Genomic DNA, 15,326 nt, shown 5'->3' on the forward strand with positions numbered 1-15,326 from the left:
AGTGTCCAACGGGCCCTCGTTATTCCCGGCAGATGGTTGGGGGGAGGGAGGCAGCCTCGGCTTGGCTTGCTCGTTGTCTGGGCCGGGCGACACGGAGCTGCCCCGGAGCCGAGCAGGTGTTTAGCCCCACAGCCTGTTTCCCCATCTGCTAAAGGAGGAGCTGGGTTGGGAGCCCCGAGAAAGGTGGCAGAGTGGGAGCCCGGGGCTTTGGTGTCTTCCTCTGCAAGGTGGGCTATTAGGGTGACAAGGAGCTGGGTCCTGGGAGGAGCTCTGGGAACTGCCAGGGTGGGGATGGGAAGGCTTGGCCTGATCTGCGGCCGCGGCAGCCTCCGGCCTCCTGCGCAGTGACAGGGCCAGCCCAGGGGTGGGGCCCTCGGGGAGGGGCAGAGCCGCACCTGCAGCACTGCTGTAAAGGCACCAGGATGGAAAGCTCATCGTGGGAGTATTTTCCAAACCTGCGGGAAGAAGAGCAGAGCTGTGGAGAGGCCGCTTGCAGGGGGACACCGTGCGCAGAGCCCAAGCATGGGGACAGAAGCATCAGAGCAGGCGGTACCCGTGTGGGCCCTGCCAGGCAGTGAGGTCCGTGGGGGCCTGGCAGTGCGGCCTGGCCCCTGCTGTCCAGCCCCAGGTGCAGGGCCTGGGACGAGGCAGGTGCCTGAAAGCAGCCTGACCTTCTGGCCACTGGACTGAGCAGAAGTTCAAAAGTGAGAGGTCCTGGGCAGGCTGAGTGGAGAAGGCTCGAGGGCGGGTCAGCCTAGGGTCTAGCTGCAGGGGCATCTTTTACAGCTGTGAACGAGTGACCCACAGACGTAACTGCCTAGGTGCCCAGAGCTGATTCCCCTGAGGAGTCTGAGAACTTGCAGCTCTGACCACTGGAGTGGCCTGTCCCCTGCACACACACCCACTCCAGGCCTCAGTCTCCCCAGCTCACAGGCTCACAGGAGTCCTGGCCAGAACCCTGTGTCACATAGGGGGGCCTTTGGGGCCTGTGCCGTCCCTCCCCACGGAGCGCGCGCTCCCCCAGGCCTGGGTGGGGACACGGCCAGCCCTTCCCTGCGTCTGGAAGGACTCACCCTCTCCCATTGTCCAAGTGGATGATAAACGTCTTGTTCCCAAACTTCTCGAAGGTCTCGTAGTGATGGCGGTCCATGTTGCCTGTAGGGACAAGCCTGCTGGGAGCCTGTGTGCAGCTCAGAAGCGTCCCCTCCCTCCCCCGTCTGGCCTCCAAGCCGGGGGAACCAGGTACAAGCAGGACCGCGGTGGATCTGTGCCAGGCGTTCCCAGGGCAGGCCGGTGGCCCCGGACGTACCCATGAGGAAGTCGAAGATGGTCATGTCCATGACGTCCAGGATGCGGTGGCTGCTGTCGTAGGGCGGCGTCTGCTTCACCTCCTCGCAGTAGTCAGGGTCTACTTCCCACCTGCAGGGGAGCCGGCATGAGAGGCGCAGGCTCCTCTGTACACAAGGAGGACCCAACCAGCCTCTGGGGCTGCCCGGCTCGGTACACCGGGTTCACGGGGCAGCAAGAGGGACCGGGTGAGAAAAGGTGTCACCGCAGAACAAAGTGTCTGCAGATGACACCCGCCAGCGGTGGGCTGAGGCTGCGTTAACAGGAGCATGGGGCTGGGAGGTGATGGAGCCACACCACGCGGAGGCCACGTATTTGGGGGGGGGGCTGGACAGCACACTTGCAAGGACGTCTCCGTGGCTGGAGGGACTGTGTCTCTCTTGCAAGAAGAGCAGGGGTCTGAAGCCTCGTCCTAACACGGAGAGATCCCAGTGGCCAGTGAGCACCCAGTTCCCAAGCGATGGGCCCATCTGAGCATCTGCTCCCACACACTTGGCCCCGCCGCTCCTCACACCGAGCTCGTTCCCTGCTGCAGGTCAGGCAGAAGCCAGCCCTCTGGAGATCCCGGGGAGTCAGGATCCTGGAGTCCCCGGCCCAACGTGCCCCCGACTCACTCTGCCTTCTTGCGTTTGTGGTATGAGCGTCGCCAGGGGTTCCGCCAGGTCTTCCTCTTGGCCAGGGACAGGTCAGGCAGAAAGGCAGCCAGCGAGCCCTCGATCTGGTCTGGCTTCCCGCACAGGGCATGCTCCGTGGAGCAGTAGTAGGAACACTCCCCGTAGAAGCAGATGTTGTTGGCTGTGGGTGGGGGACACGCCGTCAGCGGGGCCCCTCGGGCAGTGTCCCCGTGCCGGCCCCTCCCGGGCACCCGTCCTGGGCCAGCGTGTCTGCACCACATCCGACTCGGCCCTCCCCTGGGCAGGGCTCACCCACACTCTCACGCTTGACCTCAGCCGCCTGCTCCAACCCCGCATCACAGACCACGGGGCCACACAGCTCGGGACTTAGAGCTCGGATCTGAACCTGAGCTCTTTCTCGGCACCCTCGAAACTAAGTCTGGAGTCTGTGGAGATTCTGTCCAGTGGCTTGAAAAAGGTCCTCATACCAAGAAAAAAAAGTGAGACTCAGCCGGGGGGGAGATGCTCGCAAACCGTAAGCATCCAGTATTTGCACACAGAAGGGCTCCTACGTCTCAGTAACGAAAAGATGAACAACCCAATCAATAAAGAGCTCCTACGTCTCAGTAACGAAAAGATGAACAACCCAATCAATAAATGGGCAAAGGAGTTCAAACGGTATTTCTCCAAAGAAAATATAGAAATGGCCAACAAGGACACGAAAAGATGCTCGACGCCGTTAGTTACCAGGGAAATGCAAATCCGATCCACAATTTCTCAACCAGTAGGATAGTTTTGATCAAAAGAACAGATAATAACTAGTGTGTTGAGGGTGTGGAGAAATTGGATCCTTAACACAGTGCTGGTGGGAATGTCAAATGGTGCAGCTGCTGTGAAAAACAGTCAGAAAGTTGGACACAGAACTACCACGTGACCCGGCCATCCCACTCCCAGGCACACGCCCGAGAGGAATGAAGACACACATCCACACAGACACTTGCACACAGGTGTTCACAGCAGGCCATTCCGGCAGTCAGAGGGGAACCAGCCCACATGCTCGTCAAGGGATGGGCAGATCTACACAGTGTGGTTCATCCATAAAATGGAACAATATTAAACCACAAAAGGAATGAAGTGTAACACCTGCTACCATGTGGATGAACCATGAGCATTATGCCCAGTGGCTGAAGCCAGGCACCGCTTACGTGCAACACTGGGAACAGGCAAATCCACGCGGAAACACTGGCGGCTGCCAGGGCAGAGTGGGGGTGACTTTGAATAGGGACGGGGTTTCTCTTGGGGTGAGCAAATGTCCTGGAATCAGAGAGTAGTGACTTGCACAGCACTGAGAATGTACTAAAAACCACTGAACGGCACACTTCAAATGTTGGGTTTACGACGTGTGGATTATATCCCCACAAAGAAGAGTGATTTGAGAAGCATTGGGCGGGGAGCAAGCCGCAGCCATGCCTCAGTGCTGGGCGCGGTGGGTCTGTCCGTGCATTTACCAACGGAACCATGTTCTCAGGGTCAATCACTTCCTTCCTTTGCTGGGGAAACAAACCCCGAGACTGGGGTGTGCAGAAATACAGGGCCAGAGCCCCAGGCACCACCGCAAGCCCCTTCCCTGCGCGAATGGCTGGTTTCCAGGCCAGGGGTCCCCCCTCCTGCTGCACATCCTGCCCGAGTGACACTTGTGACCTTCTCTGGCTACAGGCAGCAGTCACACCCCTTGGAATGGAAGCACAGGCTTGGCGGTTCCTCTGAACACTCAAGGGTCTCAGCCAGGTCAGGACACGGGGATGGGAGCCAGCTCCCACACACCCCGCTTCCCCCACCTCAGGGTCTCGCAGCTGCTGCTGAGTCATGACTGTTGGGCGATCAAAGGAAGATCAGCCTGAGATCTCGTCTGTGTGGACACAGTTCAATCTCAGCCCATTTTCAGGAGGAAAATACTTTTCTGAGCCCTGGAATTTGTCCCTCTAATAGCCTAAGCTGGCTTTAGATGGATTCATGTGAAAAGAGAGGCAGTCCCTTGGGCCCACGGCCTCTTCCTCATCAGAGACCCAAATCCAGTCTCTAAAGGGACGTCCAGGGTGGGGCTCCGATAGCCCATAGCCTCTCGCTTCTCAGCTGTGCAGCCTCGGGGGAGGCCCTTCACCTCTCTGTGCCTCGGTCTCCTCTGAACGGGGACTGCAGCAGTTTTGAGGCTGAGTGTTAAACTTGTGACCCGAGGGAGGAGTGAGGGGCCGGTCACGGCAGCGCCCTGCACGTGGAGAGAAGGGGGCTTGAGGAGGTAGTCCTGGCTCATCTTAATAATGACACTCAAGACAGACAGCTCGGGGTGGCCGGGGCCAGGTCACCAGGAGGGCCTGCCTGCTCCAGCCCCCAGAGGACTTGGATGAGATGCGCTGCCTGGGCAGGGAGCCTCGTCTCGGAGAGGATCAGGAGGTCCCAACACCCGCCAGCCTGAGGGTCCCGGAGGCTCCAGGCACGCCCTTCTCTGAATGTTTCAGGGGTTTGCCGGCTGGAGGTTGCCAAGATGTCATGTGGGGCAGGGCTTCTGGGGAGGGGCCTGAGGATGCCCGGGTGCAGTTCTGGGAACCCCTCTGGCCCTCAGTGGGACTCTGGACACTGACCACAGTGTGTGGACAGAGGCCCAGTGACCACCCAGCCAGACAGCGGCCGACATGGCAGGAAAAGAGCCGATTTAAAAGTGGGGCTGGGGCTTCCCTGATGGCGCAGTGGTTTAGAATCTGCCTGCTAATGCAGGGGACACGGGTTCGAGCCCTGGTCTGGGAAGATCCCACATGCCACGGAGCAACTAGGCCCGTGAGCCACAACTACTGAGCCTGCGCGTCTGGAGCCTGTGCTCCGCAACAAGAGAGGCCGCAATAGTGAAGAGGCCCGCGCACCGCGATGAAGAGTGGCCCCCGCTTGCCGCAACTAGAGGAAGCCCTCGCACAGAAACGAAGACCCAACACAGCCAAAAATAAATATAATAAATAAATAAAAGATTACTATTAAAAAAAATAAATAAAAAAATAAAAAAAAATAAAAGTGGGGCTGAGTGGCTGGGAGGGGGCAGGAGAGGCTCCTGGGGGGTTCACACGGGGCCCCTGTAGAAGCCCACAGATTTGCACAGGAGGACGCGGGCTGAGCTCGGGATATGAGGCACGTCCATAGATATCTGCCGGGAAAGCACAAGAAACGTGTTCCGTAGAAGACGTGGGCTCCAGCTGCTGGCCTCCGCGCAGCCCCACAGTGGCAGGCACTCAGCTGTCCCACAGCCCAACGTAGCCCTGCACCTCCGGCCACTCACTGCTGCCCCGGGCCCACCGGCAGGAGGGCCGCCTCCACCTCTCACCCCCTCGGGCTCCCTGACCTCCACTCAGGCCCCTGGAGGCGGAAGGGAGTTGGCGTGGATTAAAGTCTCCAGGGAAGCTCGGCATCTATGGCGATTTTGGCCTCCGATGGGTGCAGAAGTGCAAGCAGAGCCAAAGTGGTCCAAATGAATCCCAACAGATTTCATTTTCCAAAATGAGATCAAAGCTGGCTCCTGTTATCCTGCTGCTTAAGAGAAAACCAAACCTTTCGCAGGGCTTTCAGGAAGAAATCTGGCTGACAGAGCAGGGGCGGTGGGAACAGAAACAGTCTGGTCAGAGCGGGTGGTGTCAGGAGTGGCAGGCCAAGCTGCTCCGAGGAGAGGGTTCAGGAGCGCGACCCAGGCGGGGAGCTCGGGCGCCAAGCAGGATTCTCGGATAAACCCGCGGGGCCTGGGAGAGCAGCTGGGAGCTGGGAACCTGAGTGGGTCCAGCTGTCGGTACCGACCGCAGAGTGACGGCTCTGCTCAGGGTGAGGAAGGCTGTCGGCATCAGGCCGTGTACGCGGGGACAACCAGGGAGACCGACAGTCACGATTCGTGCGGAGGACAGGGTGGGACCGCCCGCATCTCAGCTCATCTGCTTACGCTAACGACTGACTCCATCTTCTGGTTGTAGAAAGGAGTCCCCACTCAAAGCCCAGGCCAAGGCTGCCTTTCCCCAGGAGAACACGGCACGGGCATCAGCTTGGAGGCCCCTCTGCCCCAGAGGAAGTGAAATCCAGCACAGAAACCCCTTGATTTGTGTCCCTTTCTCGAGATTTCAAACTTCAATCCTTCCCTCTCCTTGTGGCAAGTTATATCATCCCTTCTGCTTAGGGCCCTCAACTGTCGGGACAGAGCTCAGAAATGAAAGAGAAAATGTAGGGACAGGCAACAGTGTGGATGACTCTCAAAATAACCACGTCGAGGGAAAGACAAAGAACATGCCCAACGCCACCCACCCTCCACTGGCAGAAGCAACACAGATAGAAGGTGGGTCCCAGGCCATCTGGGGGATGCAGGGGCGGGAGGGGACTCCGGGGGACAGACACGGTCACCATCTCAACCATGGGGATAGTTCAGACTCCAAACGTCAGTTAAGCCATTTAAAAATGGGGATGTGGAAACGACGGGCCACCCCAGGGCCTGAGTGAGGAATCCCACGCCGGTGCTCGGCGAGGCTGGGGCTCCTGCCGCTGTGGCTGCGTCACCTGAACCCTCCCACCTGTGCCATGACGGAGGCAGGGGCACACGCCCCCGGACAGGCCTGTCCCACCCATCCACGCAGCTCGGGCACGGGCAAGGCGACCGGAAAGCCCTCAGAGACCCCTCCCGACACAAAGGCTCTCACCTTGCCCTTTGCTTTCTGGTCACATGAGTGAGACACTGACGCAAAAGGGAATGAAAACCATCCTGCCTCGGGCGAGTGGGTGGGTTTCTGCCCTACTTTCCTCTCTTTATGGGCGCTGAGAGGAGGAACCAGTCGAGGCTCTCGGTGGGCACTGGATGACAAGGATGGGGCTTCATGAAATTAAGGACGTGCGGGCCTCAATTCTGATGAATTTAGGAATGCAGCCGGGAAGCGTGCCGAGTGTGTCAATCCGAACATCAATCTATGAGAAAGGAGCTTCTGGGCCGGGCTTTTATTCGCCAGCAGGTCCTCAGACACAGACAATCCAGGGCCTCATGTGGCTTCTGTCGGCATGTACTAACTGGGGTGGGTGCCAGGCATGGCCGAGGCATTCCTGCAGGGGCGCGGGGCGCGAGGTCCACTCTCTGTGGATCTCGGTGTCCCAGCTGGGCCACTCCACTCTGCTTTGCCGGTGTCACCGGGACAACTCAAAATGTTCCAGGATGAAATACAAGAGAGTTCCCCACGGCTCAAGCCTAGTGAGTGTGGGCACCTGGGGCAGCTCAGCGCAGGGTCTGGCGCAAAGGAAGTGCTTGGGAAAGGGACGGGCGGATCGTGGAGCCCCAAGTGCCACATCTGCACAGGCTGGGGCAGGTAACTCAGCAGAGCGAGACTTACGTTTATGTGTGCATTTAAGGTTTATAATATGAAGTCTTGGAGGTTTTCACAAACGTCAGCACCTCATGGTACATGAAGCGTGCAGGGTACCCGAGTGCGAGGGGAACCAGGGCCAACCCTCCAGGGGACCAGGTGAAGTTGCTGCTCCCCGCCGGCACTTGCCACTGTGGGAGGGCCTTTCCGGGATGTTTTAAATCTGGGGGAGTCCAAAGAACGGAGTTCCCCTCTCGCTGGACCACCTGCAGGACACCCCCCAAGAGGCTGCGGATTTCCTTTTGCCTTTGGTAGAAACAGCACCTATGCCAGCCCAGGGGGCAGAGTCAGGAATGATCAAGACGCTTCTGGCAACTTTTAGACTTAGGGTGTGTGGCACGCGGTGACTTGGAACACAGCAGCTGAAGCCAGCACCGCACGTGGTGCAGGGGCAGGTTTTACCTGGGGAGTGAGGTTACCTGGGGAGTGAGGTTACCTGGGGAGTGAGGTTACCTGGGGAGATGAAGAAGGTTCTCCACAGCTTCTTGTCCCGCGTGACGTCCCGGATCTCCTTGGTCATGTTGACCATCCTGCCGGCCACGGGAGGGACCCGGCGGAAGTCCAGGATCCTGGCAGAAGGACAGGGAAAGGAGTCCTCACCTCCGTACCCTCCAGCCGCTCCCACCGGAGCTGAGTGGACACCTCACTCTCCTCCGTTAGTCCCAGACCCCTGACGTTGGCTGCCTACCCTCCTCCCTAGCAGCAAGGGGCCTGTGAGGCCAGAAGGAATTTGCGTTCTGCTGGCAGAGCTGCCCTGAGACAGGTGATCATGGAGGGAAGGAGCCCAGTTTTGTGAGACTCATGACCTTCGGTCTTGCTAGAGAGGCTGATGCCCTGTGAGTCTCCTCTTTTCTCTCCTTTATTCCCGACGGCCGGCTCTCTACCCTGGGTCACCTGGGCAACTCCTGTCGGCCAGGCACACAGCAGGGCACGGCCATGGGGTGACAATGCCACGAGGGTGCCGGCGGGAGGGCTCACCTGTCCAGGTGGAAGGCAGCGATCTCTGCGTTGTGCCTCTCGTAATCAGAGAAATAGAAGAAGTCAGGGGGTGTCTCCTGCTCCCTCGTTTGCCTGGAGAAAATGGAACAAAACAGGAGTTTATCATAGGGAAATCCTCCCAGTGGAAGGGGGCGTGGGGCTCGTACCAACTCCGGGGAGCTGACTGTCAAATTCCCAAGGATTCTGGGAACAAGTTGTTAGATGTAGTCATCGTTAAAAATTAAATTATATAGGGAATTCCCAGGTGGTCCAATGGTTGGGACTCCAAGCTTTCACTGCCGAGGGTGCGGGTTCAATCCCTGGTTGGGGAAGTAAGATCCCACAAGCTGTGTGGCACGGCCAAAAAAAAAAAAAAAAAATTAAACCTACAGCTAAATAAGTTGCATTTAAGAATAACCACTTAGATCTCACGATGTCCCAGCTATTTCCTGAGCTGAGGCTGCTCCTCTTGTCTGCAGGTGGAAACCCGTGCTGGGACACCTGTTCCCAGCCCACCTCTGCGACCTCGTGCTGGGAGCCTGAAGCCTAGAAGTGTCTGCACTGTGGAAACAGGCAGACTCTGCCCATCAGGCTTTAATAACCACAGGGGCTGGTCATTAAATGATGATCAACACCCCCCCACCACCGCCCACCATCCAGGCCACCAAACGCAGATTTCTCAGGAGAGGCTGCTGGCGAGGGTGGCCAGGCAGCAGAGGACCCGCCCTGAGCAAGCGACTTCCCCGGGTGTGAGCCGGGGCCCGGGTCAGGTTGTGCAAACTGATCCCAACCTGCTCTCGCTGCCCGGCCGCTGCCTGGACAGAGGGCTCCCCGGGGGTGTGCAGGAGGCACGAGGACTGCAGGACCCGTCTCTCAAGCCCGCGAGGTGACCGCTGTCCGTGTCCCCAGGGCACCCTGGCATTCAAGACGAGTGGCCTGCCTCCGCCCCTGCCCTGGGTCTCACCATGTCCCTGAGTGGAGGTGAGGTCACCACACTGTCTCCTGGGCCTCTGCTCTGAGGCCTCCGCTCCGCTGTTCCATCTCCCTGGAAAAACCTTCCCTCCATGTCTCCCAGCGGCTCAGTCGGCGTTCCCAAATGTGTGTCCCACCCCACCAGGCCCGCAGGCGCCCAGCACAAAAGGAGTCCTCGGTCAAAGGAGTTCGGAGTCTGGGTAACGGCCCCGCTGGAGCGCACCTGAGCACCGTGAAGGCTCACCAGAGCTGCAGCCTCGCCCACGGGGTTCGCAGCACAGCGCCACGCTCTGCACTGTGAGGGCTGCTGGCTAAGCTCTCAGCGCACGTCCCCCCGCCGCCCGAGGCAGCTCCTTCACAAGCCTTCCACGGCGCCACGGTGAGCACGGCCACCGCTGGTCCCGCCCCTCCCAGGCTGGTGAGCAGACAGCCGTGTGCTCCGCCCCACACCACCTCCGGGAAGCCGTGCGCTGCACTGGCCGCCCCCGTCGCAGTGTGTGTGGGCAGGGGGGCACCGCCTGGCCCTCCCCGGACTCCACGTCCCCCCAGGATGTAAGGACTAAGGAGCGCCAGGAGCCTGTCGGCTCTAATGTGCCGGGCCCCACCGTGAGCGGCAGACAGCCCCTCCGCCCGGCCAAGGGGCAGGAGGCCACGTGCAGGGCTCTGCTGAAGGGTGGACGTCACCCTGTAAACATCAGTGCTTAGCAGGCGCCTGGGGGTAAACACGGTGAGGGCCAGTGTTTGACCTCACATTTTGGGACGTGTGCCCACTGTCCAAAGTCATCTGGGAGCAAACACGCTCCCTGCATGAGATCCAGGTCCGTTCCGTGCCCTGCCTCCACCGCCAGGGACAATTTCCCCAGGTGGCCACCTGGCGGCACCCAGGGAGGAAACCCAACCCTCAACCTCATAAGAATTTACCAAATGCCAGCGATCTTCCGAGCTGGGAAACACAGATCGGGCGAGAGTCAAGGCCTCACATGACCTGGCCCACACCTCCCACTCAAGGCGGAGGCTGTCCAGTATGGGCCTGAATGCGCCAGCGACAGGAGACTCACCACGTTTCCCCAGGTTAACTCTCCCAGCCTGTCTTCCCTGAGTCCTTACTCTCCAAAATGCAGCTCGAGTTGACCAGAGACCCCCCGACCCCAAGCATCTGGACCCAACTGCCAGCCGACGTCACTGCTAAACACACTCGCACACGCACAGGTACTGAGTACTGGAGAGCCACCCTCAGGAAACTGAGGCCACGCGGGGAGGACCAGACCCAGGCCTCAGTCCAGCGGGCTGCACGTCCACTGGGGGGTCCCTCGCTCCCTGTGCTCTCAGAGCTCCTGACGGGACGAGCCCCTTTCCCCGTGCTTCCCCAAACGTCACCTGAATCAGCCTTTCCAGGAACCAGCTTGTGGCTCTGTGAACAGACCAGCGTTCACAGTTCCAGCCGGTGTAACTCTGGCCTGGGCAGGACTCTGGCTGGGGACAACCCTGGCCTTGCACCAGTCCCCTCGTGAGCCACTTAGGGATACGCTGCAGATGGCCGCTGGTGACCGAGGCACAGGCCACCTAGTCACCCGGCTGAGCTGGAGATGGCTGGCGTGCACTTCCCAGTCGCAGACCCTGCAGGGGGCTGGCACCCAGGGCGGGGACTGCTCGGCGCCCGGGAGAAGGGAAGGCCGCGCTGGCCAGGGCTCCTGAGACATCAAGGAGACCAAGTCCCGGCTTCCTGGTGGAATCTCCTGGCTTTTAAATGCCGGCAAGTAAATTTCCTTTTTTAAAAAACACTGGGGGTCGAATTAAATATGTGAGCCTCCCTCACTGGAAGCCACCCATGCCCTGGGTCTGCAACGGCTGGAGGGCTGGGTATTTCTGAGATTGAAGGTGGTGGTTGGCTCAACTGAGAATCCCTGGTCGAGCCAAGCACTGTCTACACAACACTGGTTCTACGGACTTTGACGTTTTAAGTGGAAAAGGGCTGCTGCAGATTTAAGCCAGCTTTCTTCCCTGCACACCGCAGAACAGCCCTCCCCGCAAGGCAGCGGCTCCCAATTGCACAGCCTGCAAACCCCCCCCGATACGTCCCCGGCCTTTTAGTTTTTCAGTCTGTCCTGGAATTAAGAATTATTTTCGCTGGAAAATACATCACAACTCACCACCAGCTCCTGGGGCAGAGCCCCTCGAAGAGAACCCTACAAAAACGTACGAAGCTGTGGGCCCTCAGAGGCCCCGGAGCCATGCCGGGGCTGGCAGCACAGCTCTCGCCTGTGCTGCCAGGGGGTCAGCCAGCCTCGCCCCGCCCAGGGGCTCCGGGTCACTGACTCTGCTTCTCGGCGTGGTCTGCACTGCCCTCCCCAGCCCAGCAGGACTTTCCTCGGCGATGGACATGCTCTATAGCTCACAGGCACACCCAGATGTTGGACACAGGACCCGACTTTCACATTTTATTTTAATTGACTTACACATTAACAGGCACATGTGGTTGGTGGCTACTGTCCTGGACAGTGCAGATCTAGCGGACGGCCTTTCTGAGGCCTCTGCTCCCTCTGACCGTCCCTCTGTCTGCCCGTATATCCTCACTGGGTGGAAGGTGGGGCCTGGGTCCTTCTCTGCCCTCTGTCTCCCAGGCTCTGCCTCTCCACTTAGCTCATGGCTCCCCTGACCCAACAGGGCTCTGCCGGCCCTCCCAGTGGACCTTCCTTCCTCCACTTTCTCGGCCAGGCCGTCATCACCATCATCACCATCTCCATCATCACCATCACCAGTGCTTTGGCCTTTGTTCCCTCTCCCTCACCCTGGCCCACCCCTCTGAGCAGGTCACACACGTGGAATGCAGGTGGCTCTGAGCCCTGCTGCTCTGGGAAAAGCTGCCACTTCCTGAAGGCACTGTGACCAGGTTCCAGAACAGTTCCCGGTTCCTTCCCATCTCCCGCCTTGGGGTCTTCCGGTGACCTCCGTCCCCGGGCCATTCACAGGAAGGCAGCTCTGCTTACCTCCTGGCGGAGGTCCTTACCAGCCAGTTCACGCCTGGGACAACTCAGGGAGTCTCAGAGTTCTGTTTATCTGCTGTGGGGAGGACGCTGGCACACCTCAGGGCCCAGGTGCTGAGCAAGGGACAACCTGGGAGCGTCTGTGGGATGCCAGGGGCCAGGGGCACCGGTCCCACTGGGGAGGCTGGGACTTCTTTCCTTGCACTGAGTAGGGAGAAGGTGGACCATGAGCCCCTCCATGGGGGGCCGGCCACCTTCCTGCCGCTTCCTGGGCTGCACTGGGGAACAGCAGGTACTTTGGAAAACTACTGAACCCAAAGCACCAGGCAGGAGATTGGACTTGGCTGAACCGGGTCACCTGGCAGCCTCTTCTTCCTCCAGGTGTCCCGGCGGAAGGTGCGCTCAGGTGCAGGAGGGCAGGTGTGGGGTGTGGCCCGCCCCAGGCTTCTTCCTGGGAGGGGGGCATGGAGATGTGAAAAGGAGATGCTATCGGACCCTCTGGAGTTGGCTGAGCACCCAGGGCTCGCCCTGACGAGGGGTGGGGAGCCCAGGGGCCAGGGACCAGCACTTCCCGGAACGGCACCTGGAGCCCAGGAGTCACGGCCCTCCCCCACTGACTGAGAGGGAGCAAGGCCGGTGGCAGCCCCTCCCCTGGGATACACTGAGACCTCACGGGAGGAGCCTCCCGGGGCCCACTGCCCTCACACGTGGAGCAGCCAGCACCTGGAGGCCCCCTCCCGCTGCCTCGGAGCTCAGTGGGGCACCCTGGCCTCGGGACTGCAAGGCAGGAAAATGAAAAGGTGTTAAGGCTGACTTCCTGGTCAAACAGCAGCTGAGGAATGAGGCAAACCACGGATTAGGTGCCTGTTGAAGTGAAAGATGGCTTTGGCAACGGCAACTGGGGTTAAAAAGGGAAGAAAGGTAGAAACTGGTGGAAGTGGGAAGGGCCAGGGTCCGAGGAAGGTTCGGGTCCACTCCTCCTCTCAGGAAGGCCCTGGAACTTCACACTCCGCCTGGCTCAGACAGTCAGATGGAGCCCCAAGGCCACCAGAAAGCAGGCACTGGAGGGCGGTCCCTGATACCCTCAAAGCCCAGACCCGCTAAACCCTAGTGAGAGGCTGCTTGGTACCAGTTCTCAGGGCCTCCTGCATGTCCCTCTCTCCTTCCTCTCCAGAGCTGACCACACCCAAACCCCCTTCCTTTAGAGGGACTTCCCTTAGCTCGGAAGGAAGCACAACACTACCTGATTGTGGTTATTCACACTAAAGTGAGAATGACTGCTATGTTGACCTCTCCCAGGAAATCTGTGATCTAAATCCCCAGAATCTGTGAATACGGGTACCTTAAATGGCAAGAGGAACTTTGCAGATGTGATTTAGTTAAGGATCTTGAGATGAGGAGATTATCCTGGATTATCTGCATGGACCCTATGTCATCAAAAGCGTCCTTATAAGAGGGAAGCACAGGGAGATTTGAAGGCAGAAGAGGCTACACTGGAGGCTCTGGGGGGGAATCTGTTTCTTTTTTAGCTTCTAGAGGAGCCTGCATTCCTCGGCAGGAAGCCAACTCCAGAGCCTCCAGAAGCCCACAGCCCACAGATCCATTTTAGATTTCGGACCTCCAGAACCGTAAGAGACCAAGCTTGTGTTGCTTTAAGCCACTAAATTTGTGGTAATTTTTTTACTGCAGCAACAGGAAAGGCGTATGGAATCTTTGGCAACACCAAAGCAGCACAAAGGACACAGTGATTTAGCAACCTTGGAGAGGTTGTGAAATTCCGTCTGTTTCCTCCAGATCTGGTCACGCTGAAATGCACTACACTTTTAAGAAGTGACGCAGAATGTTTTGAGAGAAGTACCTCTGTTTTCACATAAGCCGAGGGGGCAGAATCCAACACACATCGTGTGTCCTCCCTGGGCTGCACGATTTGTCCTTGGGGCGCCCCTCAAGGCTCTGATCTTTGCCCCTGTTTTAATGACACAGACGTCTGAGGTTGGGAAAGGGGGAGGGACGTCTGCAGAATCACACAGCTGGAAATGGCCGGCCCTGGGTCAGGACCCGGGTGTCTGACCCAGTCCTAGGCTCTTTCTTTAGGCCCCAAGGTCAGACATGGCTCTGGGCGTGGGTCTCGAAAGCCTGCGTTTCCTCTGGGATCAGAACCACCTCTGCGCACAGCAAGGCCGGAGGACGCTGGCTGCCGGCCGCCAGGTCAGGTGCCTAGGCTCACAGGGGACAAGGGGCTGCAGCCCCAGAGGTGCGGCTGCAAGAACCGCCCCCATGTCCCCAAGAAAGGTCCTGGCTCCTGGTGGGAGGAAGGGCCCAGCAGCGTGTCCAGTTCCTGCCAGACGCTTGGCCCAGCCCCCAGCAGGTCTGCACCGCTGCACCCCTCTTAACAGCTGTCAGACCCTCGTCCCCTCCCATAGACCAACAGCCCCCCTGCTGGTCTCACTGCTACTGTCAACATCTCAGCATTCTTTAACTTGTGGGAAAACAGAAAACTTGCTCTGATTAAAAACAGAGTAAATTGGCAGCTTATGACCAAAACCCACGAAGGAATAAAAGCCAACATTTTCCGGCTCTTGCTCTGAGCTGAGCGCCTTGCTGAGCGCTTTCCGTGCGTTCACTCCCTGGGTCCTCACGACCCCTGTGAAGTGTCCCCGTCCTACAGACGTCCTACAGACCTCTACACAGCCAGTGAGAGGTTTCAGCTCACAAACAGAGGGGTCCCGATACAGGGCCCAGCACTGGGGTCCAAGGCCCTGCTTTAGTCCAAGGGGACCCCTGGATTGAGATGGGGGGACCGGGGTGGGGAGTGGGCTGGGCCATATTCTCTCCACTGGACACCTTGGGAGGACAGCTGGTGGGGAAGGGTCTGCTCACACAGGCCTGCCCTGGCTGCCACCCTCTCCAGGCCGACGGAGCAGGTGCGCCCTTGGTGCCTCTGTGAAGTGGGGCAGGTAAGACGGCTCGGGGTGACGCCGCCAGGGGAGCAGAGCCCCGCCATA

At 59.1% G+C, this 15,326-nt stretch overlaps 1 protein-coding gene across 1 annotated transcript in view; it reads right to left on the reverse strand.

Moving 5' to 3' along the window:
- Positions 1 to 15,326, reverse strand: part of FAM20C (FAM20C golgi associated secretory pathway kinase) — a 38,604-nt gene that overhangs the window by 1,034 nt on the left and 22,244 nt on the right. The window contains exons 4-9 of the mRNA XM_082360345.1: positions 8,366 to 8,458; positions 7,841 to 7,956; positions 1,962 to 2,142; positions 1,310 to 1,419; positions 1,074 to 1,155; positions 396 to 455 (exon numbers count right to left, since the gene is read on the reverse strand). Coding sequence (XP_082216471.1) covers positions 396 to 455; positions 1,074 to 1,155; positions 1,310 to 1,419; positions 1,962 to 2,142; positions 7,841 to 7,956; positions 8,366 to 8,458 — 642 coding nt within the window. The remainder of the gene's footprint in view (positions 1 to 395; positions 456 to 1,073; positions 1,156 to 1,309; positions 1,420 to 1,961; positions 2,143 to 7,840; positions 7,957 to 8,365; positions 8,459 to 15,326) is intronic.

This window comes from Balaenoptera borealis, assembly GCF_965194805.1.
Source record: "Balaenoptera borealis genome assembly, chromosome: 16".
In the NCBI taxonomy this organism is placed as follows: Eukaryota; Metazoa; Chordata; class Mammalia; order Artiodactyla; family Balaenopteridae; genus Balaenoptera; species Balaenoptera borealis.